The sequence below is a fragment of the Danio aesculapii genome, chromosome 19 (genome assembly GCF_903798145.1).
Source record: "Danio aesculapii chromosome 19, fDanAes4.1, whole genome shotgun sequence".
NCBI classification, from domain to species: Eukaryota; Metazoa; Chordata; class Actinopteri; order Cypriniformes; family Danionidae; genus Danio; species Danio aesculapii.
The window spans coordinates 12669625-12685250 of NC_079453.1; the positions used below are offsets into that span (position 1 = coordinate 12669625).

The 15626-nt window shown below is 36.3% G+C and overlaps 1 protein-coding gene across 2 annotated transcripts in view; it reads left to right on the forward strand.

Annotated features, from left to right (window-relative positions):
• Positions 1 to 297: 297 nt before the first annotated feature.
• Positions 298 to 15626, forward strand: part of usf2 (upstream transcription factor 2, c-fos interacting) — a 16499-nt gene continuing 1170 nt past the window's right edge. The window contains exons 1-11 of one of the 2 annotated variants that reach the window (XM_056479389.1): positions 303 to 683; positions 1981 to 2024; positions 2127 to 2248; positions 3944 to 4063; positions 4159 to 4321; positions 6505 to 6592; positions 6892 to 6936; positions 9827 to 9885; positions 10295 to 10389; positions 10475 to 10603; positions 14157 to 15626. The exon at positions 14157 to 15626 is cut by the window's right edge and continues 1170 nt beyond it. In XM_056479389.1, coding sequence (XP_056335364.1) covers positions 646 to 683; positions 1981 to 2024; positions 2127 to 2248; positions 3944 to 4063; positions 4159 to 4321; positions 6505 to 6592; positions 6892 to 6936; positions 9827 to 9885; positions 10295 to 10389; positions 10475 to 10603; positions 14157 to 14243 — 990 coding nt within the window. In that variant the 5' untranslated portion in view covers positions 303 to 645 and the 3' untranslated portion in view covers positions 14244 to 15626. Of the gene's footprint in view, positions 684 to 1980; positions 2025 to 2126; positions 2249 to 3943; positions 4064 to 4158; positions 4322 to 6504; positions 6593 to 6891; positions 6937 to 9826; positions 9886 to 10294; positions 10390 to 10474; positions 10604 to 14156 lie in introns of both variants that reach the window. The other variant, XM_056479390.1, reaches the window with a different exon arrangement.

Sequence of the window (15626 nt, forward strand, 5' to 3'; positions counted from 1 at the left end):
AAAGTGCATGTCAATTTACATTAACGCTACTCGTTATTTATTTCTACACACTGCCAACGAAATACAAACGGGTTGAAGATATATAAACAATTATTGGCGTGTTGTCGTGTCTAAAATGTTTTACCGTTCTTTTATTTCAACATAACTCACACTATGTTTGTAATAACATATTCCACTCCATATCTTATTAACGGCAGCGCTAAAATTTGGCCGCATTGAGAACGTTTGCGGATGGATACGCGAAGACCGACAGCCGAACAGCGCAGTTACGAAATAACCAGAAAGTGAGATTTCAGAGAACCACAAGTCAAAGAAAGGACTGTTAAACGAGCGTAGGGTTAAGCCGGAATCGAAAAAGTCAGAAAAAAATGTGTTAGCGACTCAACAGGTCGACAGCTCGTCAGGAGAGAAGGGCGGGAGTGAGTAACATACGCAACAAAGCCGCGCAGTGAGCGCACCAGTAACCGGTACACCTTCCGTCTTCCTCCACAGCGGTCTCCATTTTAACTCCTCGCCCAGCCTGCACCTCACGTGTCCTGGACTGTCTTTCTCACATGACCCGTGTGTTTGTCCCCGTGATCAGCGCTTCCATCTCCCGTATTTCAAGTGTCGCTGAATATCGCATTTTAAAATCCGTTCGCCTTCATGGATATGCTCGATCAGAGCTTGGACACCTCGACGAGGTGAGAGCGCGTCCTTTATGTACGGCCACCCTCAAGGCCCAAGTCAACCATTTTCTGCTCTGTATTTTATCGCGGGACAGTTAGCATCATCTTTTAAGTTTATTTTCTGACTTTTGTTAACTTTTGTGAATGCGGATAACAGAGTAAGTCAAACGTAAGGTACGCATAACACGAAGGAAAACAACAAATCGCAGGCGGTTTTACATTGATAGTCGACATATTTATATGACTATTAGCCCAAATGCTAATTTGGTGTTTTTTGCCTATCTTTGGTCACTTATAGATATAACGTCTCATGCCGGTACGTGTTTTATTTAATCAAAATGGATCAAAATCGATGGTTTCTGAAATGTAAAAGATGTTAACTGATATTTTATGTATAAATGTCGTGTTCAGTGCTCTCGGTACTAAAGCCTGTCTGCAGTTTAATGTTAATGCATCAAATTCCCCTCAGCCTACAATCCAGCGCCAGTGTTTTATCCAGAGGCTTTATAATGTGCATTCAGAACTTTTAAAAAATAAATAATCATGTGGTGTTTATTTGGCAACACTGTTTATTCGATAAAACGTTATTTGTTAGTGTTATTGGTTTATGTAAACCACTTTAAAAATGAACAGTTGGTTGGTGATGTGAAGGGGGCGTTCACCGTTTATTCACCAAGTAGACCGTTCTTGCTAATTACATTGGATTAATATTTGGAACATTTTACTTAAATCGTTTAGATTTTCTAAATGATTTAATCTACACCTTACCTGCTAGCATTAAAACTGAAAACTGTACGAGTGTGATGTCTGATGCGTTAACGATTCTTTCTGTGAGTCGGATCCTTTCAGTGAATCACTTGAACCGGTTCACCGAACCGGTTTTTGCGATACTGTCTCAAGATTAGTCCTTTTTAATTGATATTCCTCCGTCTGTTGAGACGTAGAATGAAATAAATCTGAACATTCTTTAATAATATATATAATAATAATATATTAATAACCTTTAGATTTTGATATAAACCAAAACGTCCCAGAAATTAATTAAAATCGATTTTGTTTTTGTTTACTATAAATGCACGTTATATTCAGATATCTAATAACTGAAGTTAATAGTTACAATAAACACAAAACGATATTAAATCTTTTAAATCAGTGTTTCAAGCACACTATATATATTTATGTATTTGTCACAAAACTGCCTGACTTCCCATTACTTGGATGTGCCAAAAGCCCATATGATTTTTATCTGTGTTTCCACTGAGATGAGAGAAGTTTCATAATGTGACCTGAAACATTTGCTCTCTTTTTGCAGTCACGAGAAACAGGAAACTGAGGAGGTTGTTCAGCTACAGGACGGTTAGTAAAAACACGCAGCTCTAAATAATGTACATATTCAGTAAATGTTTTACAAAAAAGGTTTGCATTTTTTCATGAAGTAATTTCTGGTTTATTTCTCAGGAGAGGGGGTTGGGGCCGAGGAGCAGACAGCGGTTACTATAGCGAGTGTCCAGCAAGCAGCAGCAGCATTTGTAGACCACAATGTTCAGTACCAGTTCCGGACAGAGAACACTGGAGGACAGGTCAGTACGACCTTTGACCTTTTCAGGGTTCACATTCAGGTCACTCTGTAATAAAACATGTCTTGGGAGTATAATGTCCCAGTAATGGGTCATATGGGAATGCTTTTATGTCCTTTTAACCATGTTTTAGTTTTTTGTAAATACTATTATAGTATTTATTAATATTTTTTTTTAGATAGCTTTTTGTTTTATGTCTTCATTCAGTTTGTTTTAATTAGTATTTGTTATATTGTATACAGCCTTCTTTTCCAATTGAATTTTAGTTGTAGCAATTATATTTTATTTAAAGCCTTGCTCACTCTGTGAGATTTCAGCCATGATTTTGTCATCTTAGACAAATTTGGGAAATCCGTAAAGATTTCTGAAATCTGAGGCTAAAATCGTGATCTTTGATCGTTTGTTTGACATGTTCACTGACAGCCGCTTCATGCCCATTCCGATCAAATTTTCTCTCCGATGAAGTTCAGACAGTGTTAAAAGATTTCAGACACACTCCTGTAGAGTGACAACAGCTGTGATGAGCGTCAATCCAGGAACCAATAGGAGCTCCGAATTTGATGACGCAATCCATGTGCCAATTCAATTGACCACGGGGAAATGTCAAAACAGTTTTTTTTCTTCCTGGTTTTATTATTGATGCGTACTGTGTGCAAAATTGCTGCCACAGATTGTTTATATTTGATGTGAGGAATCATTTCAGAACGCGGGATAGTAAGTGTCACGGGTGGATGACGTCAAACTCCGGGGGCGTTTTCTTGTGTTTTCATTGTCGTTCAGTCTGACTTTATGACAGCTGAGATCTTACAGTGTGACATGGGAGCCATGTTCATGCAGTCTGACATGCTACAATCATTCAGGATTATAAAAAAAAAATCGCACAGTGTGAGCCGGCCTTTAGCTAAATAGTAGTCTACATTTGAAGTGGATCAAAAAAGTTGTTCAAAATTGTGCCAAGAATGAGTGTTGTTCAATTGGTTACTTTGAAAAGTATTACTTCACTTTAAATGTTGACCACTGTATTCACTCATCAGTGCATAATCATTTACACCAGCATCGGAATTGTATGTGAAATAGCCTGTATTTATTTCATATCGTTCATTCCTAGTTTTATTGTAAATGAAGGATTAATCTGCACACATTTACACATTTTAAAAGTAGGGGAAGTTATTACACTGTTATTGCACTGAGACGTCACTGAGACATTACTGGGACTTAGACTTTACTTAAACATTACTTAGATGTTCTGAAAGTGCATTATAGGGATTCTTGTAAAAAATGTTTTAGTATTTCACACCCACTGTTCATTATAGAATCAGTATCTAATAAAAAAAGATACAATTCCGTACATTTTTTTTTACGTAGTAATTTATTCTAAAATCATGCTAATTCATACTGAGAACATGGTAATTCATGCAAAATGTATGTTGACAACATGTTAATTCACACATGTATCTATCTGTTATTTTTCAAACTTTACCTATCCATACTTTTTCAAGCTGTTTCAAACTAAACAGGTTCTCAAGTCACCATAAAATTTGCCTTCAAAATGTAATGTCTGGTTAATTATGCTCCTCAATAACAACTGAACAAATTGTAGAAGTAAAATGCATTTCAAATACCAATTAATGTTGCCTACGATTTATTTGCAAAAATAGCTTGCAACAAAGTTAACGTCATTGAATTTTTCTGTTATAGGTGACATATCGCGTGGTCCAGGTAACAGAGGACCACTTGGAGGCAGCAGGAGATGGAGGAGCAGCAGTCAGTGTTGTGTCCACAGCCGCCTTTGCTGGCGCACAGCAAGCAGTAGCACAGGTGTGTATGGAACAAACTGGAACGAACTATGGGGGGAGAAAAGCAATAAATGAAAGCAATCTTTGTGTCTCTTACACTACTATATGTCTTTATAGGCTGTCATTCAGAACCCTTTCAGTAATGGTGGCAGTCCAGCAGGGGAGACAGTGGGTGGAGAAACCCGCTTCGCCTACTTCCCTGCAGCAACTGTCAGTGATGGTACAGCTACAGCCGTCTCAGTGCAGGCCACGTCTGATCCCACCCTCACACAGGCTGGAGGTCAGTTTCACACGCTAAAGTCCAAAAACTGTCTACCTTTGACACTGTTAATAAGTAATAATGGTTTTAGAATGTCAATAGCTCAGCTTATCATGCAGATGCAGTGCTTCTAGCATCTGGCATTGAGTGCATGATGTTATCAGGGGTTATAGCTGTTTAATTAACAGATGCAAGATGCAGATAACGAATGCAATACCTGCAAGTTTACCACTATGGTGTTGACATGACATATTGCGTCTCATTTCCACCGAGTGGTATGGTTCAGTATTGGCTCAGGGTTGCTTTACCCTTACTTGGTAGGCATGCTGTATTGACGTCTTTTGCTCGAAGTAGAAATACACAAAGGTTGTTCATCGCATCTTTTGCAAAGTCTAAGTTCATTGGTTCAAATGTTGGTGCATGGCAAGCATCTGCAAATAGAAAGAGGAAGTGAAGTCCCTCCCTTCACTTACATTTAGACGTGACCTCTAAAACAGCCTCATAAATAACAACGGAGGACATACAGGAGAATCATTTCTTGATTCTTGGAATGTGTCTGTTTGCCACAAGAAGACGACAAACTTTGTTTGAGCATGGTTCATTGCAGCACACCATCATTGTATTATAACGGTGTTGTGTTTAAAAATGGCAATTCTAATGTTGTCATCGCTTGTTTGTTGTGTGTGCTGGGGATGATTCTCTTGCTGCGTCCCAATTCGCATACTTATTCTACGCCCTGAAAGTATGTACTTTTTTGTGAAGGAAAAATACATATTTTTGAGTGTGTAACAGAAGAGTGTACAAGCTTTTGGGACATACTACTTCCTCGTTAACTGATCATTATGTTGCTTGGTTACGAGCCCTGTCAATCATCCACGTTTCTTTCGTATTTAATTTCCTACTTTATTGGAGATGCAGAAGCAGCAGGTTAATCTCCCATTTGTGAGACTTTCATGCAGAGAAATCTCCTCAGATGTTTGGATAATTATGCATTCAGACATTAATGTCCAAACACGTCTTTATACAAGTTCAGTGTTGTTGTTGCAGATGAAATAAAACACAGAAAACACGATTTTTAAATATTTCCCAGTGACCAAGATATTAATTAACAGTCATACAAACATCTTTACCGAAGCCCCTGTATTTGACGGTGGGTCTCGTGCGTCCGTCATGTTTGTAGTTTTTTCATTTATTTTTTTTACACTTTTCACCCACGTTTGTAGTTCTAATCGAATTCACATCTAACGTGCAATGTATTGTGGGCAATTACAGCGGTTAGAGTATGGACACTTCAAGTTTTTAAACCAAGTTTGTAAACCATCCGCGAACCTTTGGCATACTCTTTTCAACATACTATGATTTGGGACATACTAATTCTATTTCCAATACTATTTAGGACGGATAGTATGCGAATTGGGACGCAGCATCTGTTAGCAGAGTCTAGCTCCACCCTTTTGGTAGCGCACTGTTGTGCTAGGTATCCTTGAAAAAGGATAAATGAAAAAGGGTATATCGCTATTGTGGTACCTTTGACAGTGGAAATGGAAGTAAATTAGTACTGTACTGTAATGAAACAAACTGCTCAGTAGAAACAGGCTATTTCGAAGTGTTTTTCTTTTGAAAATTAGTAATTAATTCATATAAAGCTTGACTATGAAGCTATATTAATTGGAATGTGTGTGTTCATGAATATGCTAATAAGGCATTTTATTTTTTTCTATTGTACCAACTAGTTCCTTCTCTAGTCAGCTACCTGATGTAATAAAGTGCCTAATTACAAGTGGCAAGGTGTTTAAATGAGAAACCTCAGAAGAAGAGAAAGAATGAATTACACAGATTTGTCTACAAGCTGGATTGTATGGCCAAAATTCATCTAAACATATAGTTCCAATATTATTTATTCATTTTCCTTCGGCTTAGTCCCTTTATTCATCAGGGGTCACCACAGAGGAATGAACTGCTGTTCCAATATTAATCTAAGCTATTTAAAAAGTGTCTCAAAAACTGACAAGATCGTCTGAAGGGAATGTCTGTACCAAGTTTGTGAAACGTCCTATTAAACTATATAATATTTTAGAAATAAACACAGTTTAAATAATTTACAGTTAACCATTTGTTTGTATTGAGCCTGATTTATTCTTATAGACTAAAATAAAATTAAGTGAGCAGTAAATAATGTAAAAAAAACATGTTGTTTACCCTAGGTCAGTTTTACGTGATGATGAGTCCCCCAGATGTTTTACAAACTGGAACACCACGGACCATTGCTCCTCGTACACACACCTATTCAACGTAAGTACTGATCATGGGTCAGCATGGCCCATTTTCCCAGTCTTCACAGTCCAGTCCACCTTTTGAACCCACTGCCCTATGTACATAATGATTTGATTTCCTTTAACATCCCCTGAAATAAATTTTCAAATCAGATGCTCTTGAACTGTCTTTCAAAGCTTCTCGAATTGAGTGTGAAATTAATTTTTAAAATTCATTAATTCATGACTTCACATACAAATATGCCAAATATTGTCCAGTCCGTTTGAGTGCGGTCAAAACCAAATCAAAAATTTGTCCCACTTGCCTGCCATCCCCAGAGACCTTGGTGAACGTGAGACTCTTCAGCACAGCAGATCAGACTGGTGAGGAAGACCTTTTACATCCCCACCCCTTTCATCTGCCAGCCTGTCCTTCTGCTCTAGATACCACTGCACTAGTCCATTAATCAATACTGAGCAGCTGGCTTTTTAATTCAGTACTGTGTAAATACTGTAGATGTGTTTTGAGGATGGTGTTTTGAGTTTTCTTCGTGTTCGGAAGACATCAGTTGAGTCTACTCTAACCACTCCAAAAAAACGAAATGAGGAAAACTCAAACGGGTTAATGTGTTTCTTTCAGGGTTGGTTAATTATTGTTCATCAAATTTAATGGGTTAGTTCACCTCGAAACAAATCTTCTGTCATCATTTACTCGGCCTCATGTCATTACACGCTATAAGATATTTGCTCAGAGCACTCCTTTAAAGATATGTTCACTTCATGTGCATATTATGTTCAGTGAATATAAACAAATACAGTTGAAGTCAGAAGTATTAGCCACCGTGTTTTATTTATTTCCCCAATTTCTTTTTAACAGAGAAATGTTTTTCAACACATTTCTAAACATAATAGTTTTAATAACTCTTCTCTAATAACTGCTTTATTTTATCTTTGTCATGATGACAGTAAATAATATTTCACTAGATATTTTTCAAGACACTTCTATACAGATTAAAGTGACATTTAAAGGCTTAATTAGGTTAACTAGGCAGGTAAGGGTAATTAGGAAAGTTATTGTATGACAATGGTTTGTTCTGTAGACTATTGAAATATAAAAATAGCTTAAGGGGGCTAATAATTTTGACCTTAAAAAGGTGTTGAAAAAATTACAAACTGCTTTTATTCTAGCCGAAATAAAACAAATAAGACTTTCTCCAGAGGAAAAAATATTATCAGGCATACTGTGAAAATATCTTTGCTCTGGTAAACATAATTTGGGAAAAATTTAAAGGGAGGCTAATAAATTTGACTTCAACTGTACTTAAAGGGGTCCTGTTATGCTCTTTTACAAAGTCTTCTGCTTAAATCTGGATATCATGCTGAATAGTTCGAAAAATACAATATTTTTTAGATAATTTACATTATTGGAATATCTTTATTCCCAGTCTGTTACAAACAGATCAATTAGTTCTGGGTTTGATGAAGGCCCGCCTTCCAATAAACGAAATGTGTGATTGGTTGGCTGTCCTGGTGTGGTCTTATTGGCGAACAGTTTAAACAGTGTTGCGGTACTGCTACGCACCTTGTCAAATTTCTGTCAGTTCTGTGGAGGCTGGCGCTGAGTCAGAGAAAGACAAGTGCATTACTTGTGAAAGATCAGAATGGCGTTTTTAATGATATAACATTTGTTTTGGGTTGCAAAGATTTGAATGCATAACAAAACATTTATATATTTTTTTAAATACACACTGATATCTAAAAAGACAACAATGAAAATCATTAGGAAACTAGAGGGTTTAAGTTGAACAGCCACTTTCATGTATTTTGGGAGAAGTTGATGAGTTTACGTGTTGTATATCCATCAGCTCTAATCTCTCCACTGCAGTACTAACTAAGGGGCTATTCATACAGAATGCGTATTTCCTCTTCAACGCACTACATTTCTATTGTTTTTCAGTGTAAACACTCTAGATGGATGCGTTTGACTGTTACACTTGTCTTTTGAAGCGCCGCACACAAACAGTGTTTTTTTTAATTAATTAAAAAAAAATTTTTTTTGAAAGATTTTGAATGCAGTGACTTCAAGTTTACATGCAGCTTAGCTCATTAGCTGGGGGGGCAATTGTTGTGAGCTTCTGTTTATAATAGAAAGTTGGCATGACAGCCCCAGACCAGTTACTCACTGAAGCTAAGCAAGGCTGAGTCTGGTCAGTACCTGGATGGGAGACCACATGGCAAAACTCGGTTGCTGCTGGAAGTGGTGTTAGTTAGGCCAGCAGGGGGCGCTCAACCTGCATTCTGTGAGAGTCCTAATGCCCCAGTAAAGTTAAGGGGACACTATACTGTCAGTGGACGCTGTCTTTTGGATGAGAAGTTCAACCGAGGTCCTGACTCTCTGTGGTCATTAAAAAAATCCCATGGCACTTCTTGTAAAGAGTAGGGGTGTAACCCTGGTGTCCTGACCAAATTCCCTCCATTGGCCCTCACCCATCATGGCCTCCCAATCATCCCCATCCACCAAATTGGCTGCATCACTGTTTCTCTACTCCACCTATAGCTGGTGTGTGGTGAGCGCACTGGCACTGTTGTCCTGTGGCTGCTGTCGCATCATCAAATTGAATGCTGCACGCTGGTGATGGTGTGGAGAGACCCCCCCCTCATGATTGTGAAGCGCTTTGGGTGTATGGCCACAATAAATGCGCTGTATGTACACACATTGGTTACTTATGTTGTATACCAAACATAAAAACTACACTCTTGACTGCAATTTTAAAAAAGTAAAACCATAATATGACCCCTTCAACAATAGAAAAAAAAACATCTAAAAAAAACACAAATTAATATATTTATCAAATAAACTGATCATATCTTATTAGAAGGCTTTGATTAAACCTGATTCATGTGGATTTACCTGTTAACAAATTTTGTGATGCACTACAGTTTTGCATGAGCAACAGAAATTTGATTAAAAATCCTGTGTGTTCAGAAGATAACTTTCTAATGGGTTTGGAACAACATGAGAGCGAGTAAATGATCATAGAATTACAATTTTAAAGTGAGAACTCAGCAAATCTTTGGGTGAAATTCAACTGACCTGGATGAATTTTTTTGGTTCAGTACTGAATGGTTGTGATGTTGGTGATAAATAGGTTTAAGAAATGTGTGTTTTCGAATAGTTTGAGGTGTGTGGTGTCTTGCAGATTCCTTTGGTGGATTTTGGTACTTTGAGCAAGCTAACACGCATCTACTTTTTCGGCTCTCTTTACTTGTGCAGGAAGATTGATGGCCCCAGGGCACCTCGTGACGAGAGAAGAAGAGCACAGCACAATGAAGGTGAACAAATGCATTCTATTTACAGCTCAAAACATGTTTCATTTCAATGGAAGCAAGAACATCTGACCCTTGGTAAATGGGAGCTACGTGACCAATGTCATAAATTGAATCAGTGGCATAAAAATACAACATTTTTTTTTTTTATCTAACATAAAATATCATTCGCAACCAATTTTACTGATAGTCATCCTAAATGTGTAGGACTAGATTTCCATCTAATAATAATTAATTGATTGCATTATTTTTGTATTTATATATTTTTGTACATGCATTGATTTAATTATTTACATTTAAAGTCTGGAAACCTGCATTGGGAAGAAAATAGACCATTTTAAGTTCCATGTAACATTTTGAGTACTTGTGTAAAAGTAGATCTGTTGCTAAATGGTTTTCTATTTGTTTTCTGAAGTGGAACGGAGAAGAAGAGACAAAATCAACAACTGGATTGTCACGCTTTCTAAAATTATCCCAGACTGCAACATGGACAATACCAAAACAGGAGCAGTAAGTCACTTTTATAGCACTAAAGCTTTTCTTAATAGACCTGTTGAAAAAATGCTAATGTTTCCGTGCATTTTTTTCTTTCTAGAGTAAAGGAGGCATCCTGTCTAAAGCATGCGACTACATTAGAGAACTCCGACAGACCAACCAGAGGCTGCAGGAGAACTACAAGGAGGTGGAGAGAATACAAGTGGACAATGAGCTACTAAGACAACAGGTGTGTTTGTTGGCAATGCTAAATGTGCAATGGTGTCTCAAAGCCAAAAGGTCTGGTATTAAAAGGATTGTTCACCCAAAAGTAAAAGGAGCTTTTATGTTACTCAACTCAAGGCCATTCAAGGTGTAGGGGATATGAGTCAATGGCTACTGGCACTACAAAACTTAACAGATCAAATGCGTCAAGAAAGGGTGGTATGGTTCGGTGAAGTACGCATTGGTGTAAGAAATACATCTTAAAACACGTGGACATCATGAGGAGCACCGCTTCTACATATGAAATGATGAACTTGTGTTCACAAAAGATGTTATATGTGAACTGCCAATACAATTTCTAAAGCGAGAATATTGTCGATCACATGATTTTGGCGTACACCATTGCTACCAAGTAAGGGTACAGTTTACACTGAAATGCAAGTGACCTGTACTGACCCGAACTGTACCATGTTGTTAAGTGGAAACAAGGCAAATTAATTAAAATCATTAAAACAAAACATAAATTCCAAGATCTAAACTAAAAATTTTGTTTGGTTAAACTCATAAGTCTCGTGAGTCTCTTTTTCCTGGATTATAGGTTATGATTTCATTCAAATCAAATGGTAATCAAATGAAGGCATAAATCTCTGAATAATTGGTAATCTTTTAAAAATTGATCAAACAAATTCAAACCGTTTAAACAGTCATTTATTGGCAAACAAGCCATTAAAATCCAAAGGTTTATGGGTTAAATTAGGGCTGCACAATATATCTCTTCAACATTGATATCGCAATGTGATCATTCGAAATAGTCACATCTCAGGATATATACGATGTTAAGTTTGTATTATAATTAATTATTTGTTTGTGTTTTTGATGCCTGCGATTGTATAATGATTTTTAAAGCATTCAGGTGTAAGAAACTGTACCATTTTTGACCTTAACTACGATTTAATTAAATTACTATTATCATTAAGTTACTGTACTTGAATACTGTTAGACTCAAGGAAACAATAAAACACTTTATTTAATTTGTATCTTTTTCTTGATTGTATCTATAGGTTGTTATGCATAAAAATACTCACAACACGTGCAAAAAGAGAAATGCACTGCAAATAGCACAAACCATAACCAAAATGTGTCAGGGGATTCCAAAAAGTTTATATATTGTTTATAAGATTTTATGGAGATGCTAATAGTAAACATTAATTCATCAATCTCTGACTAAACATGTGCATGAAAATACTCACAACACATGCAAACACAGAAATGCACTGCAAATAGCACAGAGAACAACAAAAATGTGTCGGGGGACCCCAAAAATTGTATAGATTGTAGATTGAAGCACTCCCACTGCAGAATTATCACAATCAGTCTAACCTTATAAATTATTTCCAAATAGAGATATTAAGTTATAATTTTATTCATATTGCAATAAATATCGTAAAATAAAAAAAATTGCATTGTTAAATTTTTCCAATATCGTGCAGCCCTAGTTTGACTGTTACTATAATTTTGATTTATTACATATACTTTTTAATCTGGTGCCAGATTAAAAAAATAGAGTTGTCCATATTGCAGTTGCACTTTTATTCAGTTAATTCTCTGACGTTTCATGCTGTACAGTAACTAAAAGTTGCATGACTGGATTGTTTCCACATTTTCAAATCATATCCTGGAGCATGATTTATTTTGTGCAGTAGCAGAAACTGTTGCGTCAGTGTAATTCTGTATTTAAAAGGTTTCATGATTCTTTTTTCCCACAGTACTGCCCCTATTGTGAGCCTAATAATGTGACTTTAGGCCTATTCGGACAGCAATTATTTCTCATAACATGCTGTAACAAAAACTAACTGGGGATGTCTATAGCTCCTCTGGGATTTAAATTCATGCTTTGCTTTCAGTTGAATATAATTCATGGTGGACGTCTGAGTTTAATCCTATGAACCCGGAACTTTGTGTCTCACATGATCGTTCATGTGCTCAGTCAGATGCTAGTATTTATATGTGGGATCCTCAAATACAGCTCGTGATCCACTTTCCTGCAGAGTTTAGCTCTATTCTTGATCAGTGCAGGTGCGATCGCCATTGAAACAGCGCATGGCATTGTATTGGACTGCAAGACAAGTCAAAAAAGGCAGCTTTTGACAGCTAGTCAATAATAAACTAAGTACATAAACATTTTGGTAATGCAGGTATCACTTTTTTTTAAATAAATGAGCATATCTGGTGACTGAAAGGATTAAAAACAACTTTGGATTGATCTCCATTTCCAAACTCAGAGATTGTTATTGGCTATGGCTATTAAATCACCTTGTGACCTCTGGGTTTTAAAAAAAAAAAAAAAAAACAGATGATTCAGTGTTTTAGATTCAACATTCTAGATTCAGACAGCGCTAAAATCACCAATTCAACTAACCCTTGTAAATGGAGAAATCTGGAGAAACAATTGCCACCCGAATGTGAAATTGCTGGTGTTAACTATTAGTGAGATCTGTGTTGTTTTGCTATGGAGCCAGATCCATGTCAAAAAGAGGACATTTTGGAAATAAAATTCATACACTATTCACATTTACAAAATTTAATTTGTTAGTTTAACACGCAATTTGCAAATACACCAATCCAATTAGTATATCCAAAATGCCATACATAAATATGCAAATCTAATTCATAAATTTAATAAACTCAAATACACAAAACACTTTGTAAATTCAAAACGCAATTCATAAATACATAAAACACAATTAGTAAATTCAGAACACAATTTGTAAATACAAAAATCCGATTCGTAAAATCAAAACACGGTTCATAAAAACACAAATCCAGGTTATAAATACCCAAAACACAATTTGTAAGTTTAGAACCCAATTCGAAAATACACATATCCAATTAGTAAATTCAAAACACAGTTCATAAATACACAAAACATAATTTGTAAGTTCAGAACACAATTCAAAAATACACAAATCCAATTCATTAATTCAGGACACAATTCATAAATACACTAAACACAATTTGTAAATACGCAAATCCAAATCATAAATACACAAAACACAATCTGTAAGTTAAGAACACCATTCATAAATACACAAATCTAATTCGTTAATTCAGAACACAATTCATAAATACAAAAAAACTATTTGTAAATTTAAAGCACAATTCGTGAATACAAAAATCCAATTCGTAAATGCACAACACCCAATTCGTGATTTAAAACACCATTCATAAATACACAACACAATTTGTAAATCCAATTCGTTAATTCAGAACACAATTCGAAACTGCACAAATCCAATTATAAATACACAAAACACAATTCATGTTTAAAACACAAAGCCAATTCACAAAATCAAAACAAAATTTATAAATGCACACATCCAATTCATTTGGGGCATAATTATGATTTTTGCTTGTGAAACACAAATTGTGTTGTGAATTTACCAACTGGATTTTGTAAATGTGAATCGTGCTGTGCATCTATGAGTTTTATTTTTGCAAATGTATTATTTTTGAGACTGATCTGACTCCATATTTTGCTGACCAAGTCTGATTGGTAATATATGTGGTCTGTGCTGCAGATTGAAGACCTGAAGAATGACAATGCACTGCTCAGAGCCCAACTACAACAGCACGGCCTGGAAATCAGTGAAACGGCATCACAGTGACACACACGCGCACACACACACACAAACCTTCTCACAAATAAACAGTCTCAAGCGGAGAACAATAACCCCTCAATGACTCACTCGCTCACGCCTCATCACAGACTCGTTCTGCAGCTCAAGTAGGGTATGAATGCTTGTTTGAAACCGACACACACACACTTCTGACGAGAGACTCTATGACCGTAGTGAAAATAATATCTGCTGTACAAGCACACTTTGTTTTTTCTTTACTCCCCGCAAGAACTCTTCAACTTGATCTTGGCCGACATGGAAAAAAGCCTCCTCTTCCAGACGTTTCCCGCTAGCCACAGGTCTTTGTCTTTTAGTTCAAATCTTGGAATTGTGAACCAGTTTTAATGCCTGCTCATACCTTATGGTCATCTTTTGTTCTGTTTATTTTATGCTACATCATGCAAATGTTACTACTGTCTCTGACATGACAGAAGGTCTTTTTTCCGAAGGGTTCGTCTGTGTTGTATTTATTAGCTCTGAAGAAATTGTGCAGCAGGTATTCAAATCTTTCAATTAGATTTCTTTTTTTGTCTCACAGTCTTTCCTTTTATATTCATCAGGCTGCTGAGAGACTTGTCATCCTGGCACATCAAGGCTGATTTACATGGTGAATTTGTGTAGAATGTGAATGAAATCCCATTTAGGACGTTTTCATTTGCACACTATGAGCCCTAAAATTGCATTACAGATCCATTTGAGTTTTCAGAGTCCACCATATTTAATGCACTGTGATATTTAGTGAAGGATGAACGAGTAGCTCAGGGTTTTTGAGGTGCAGGAAAATAGCTGAGGCTCTGGAACTCCCCGCTAACCTTGTAACCCTGCACTTTTGTTTTTGCCTTTTGGCGTAACATACTAAATTCTAAACATGTACTGTATATCTCATGTATTTCAAAACGTTGTTCGCACATCATGGATAAATTCAGAGAGACATACTTTTTAAAGTCCTAATTCCCAGGCTCATTTATCTACAGCAAATAAAATGGAAGATGCACAATAGAAATGGATAGAATTGCCACTACTTGTAGATTTTGTTGTAGCTAATGTTATTTTTATTCCGTCTCTGTTTTGAACATTTGAGGTAGAAAAGAAAACCACTATATTATGGGAATAGGAGTATTGGCAGTGGGAGTTATTGCGAATGAGCTATGCATAAGTAAACCAAACAAAGTTTAAAAGCGAACCGATTTATTTTCTTATACCTTCTTGATTAGTTTTAGTCTTTACCTCCTAGGTTTCTTTAAAGGGTTAGTTGACATCAAAATAAAAAAAAATACATCACCGTATGTTGTTCCAAACCATTAAGACCTCTGTTTAGATCAACAGTGAATCAAATTAATATAAATTCCCTAAAACTGATGCTTTAAGATG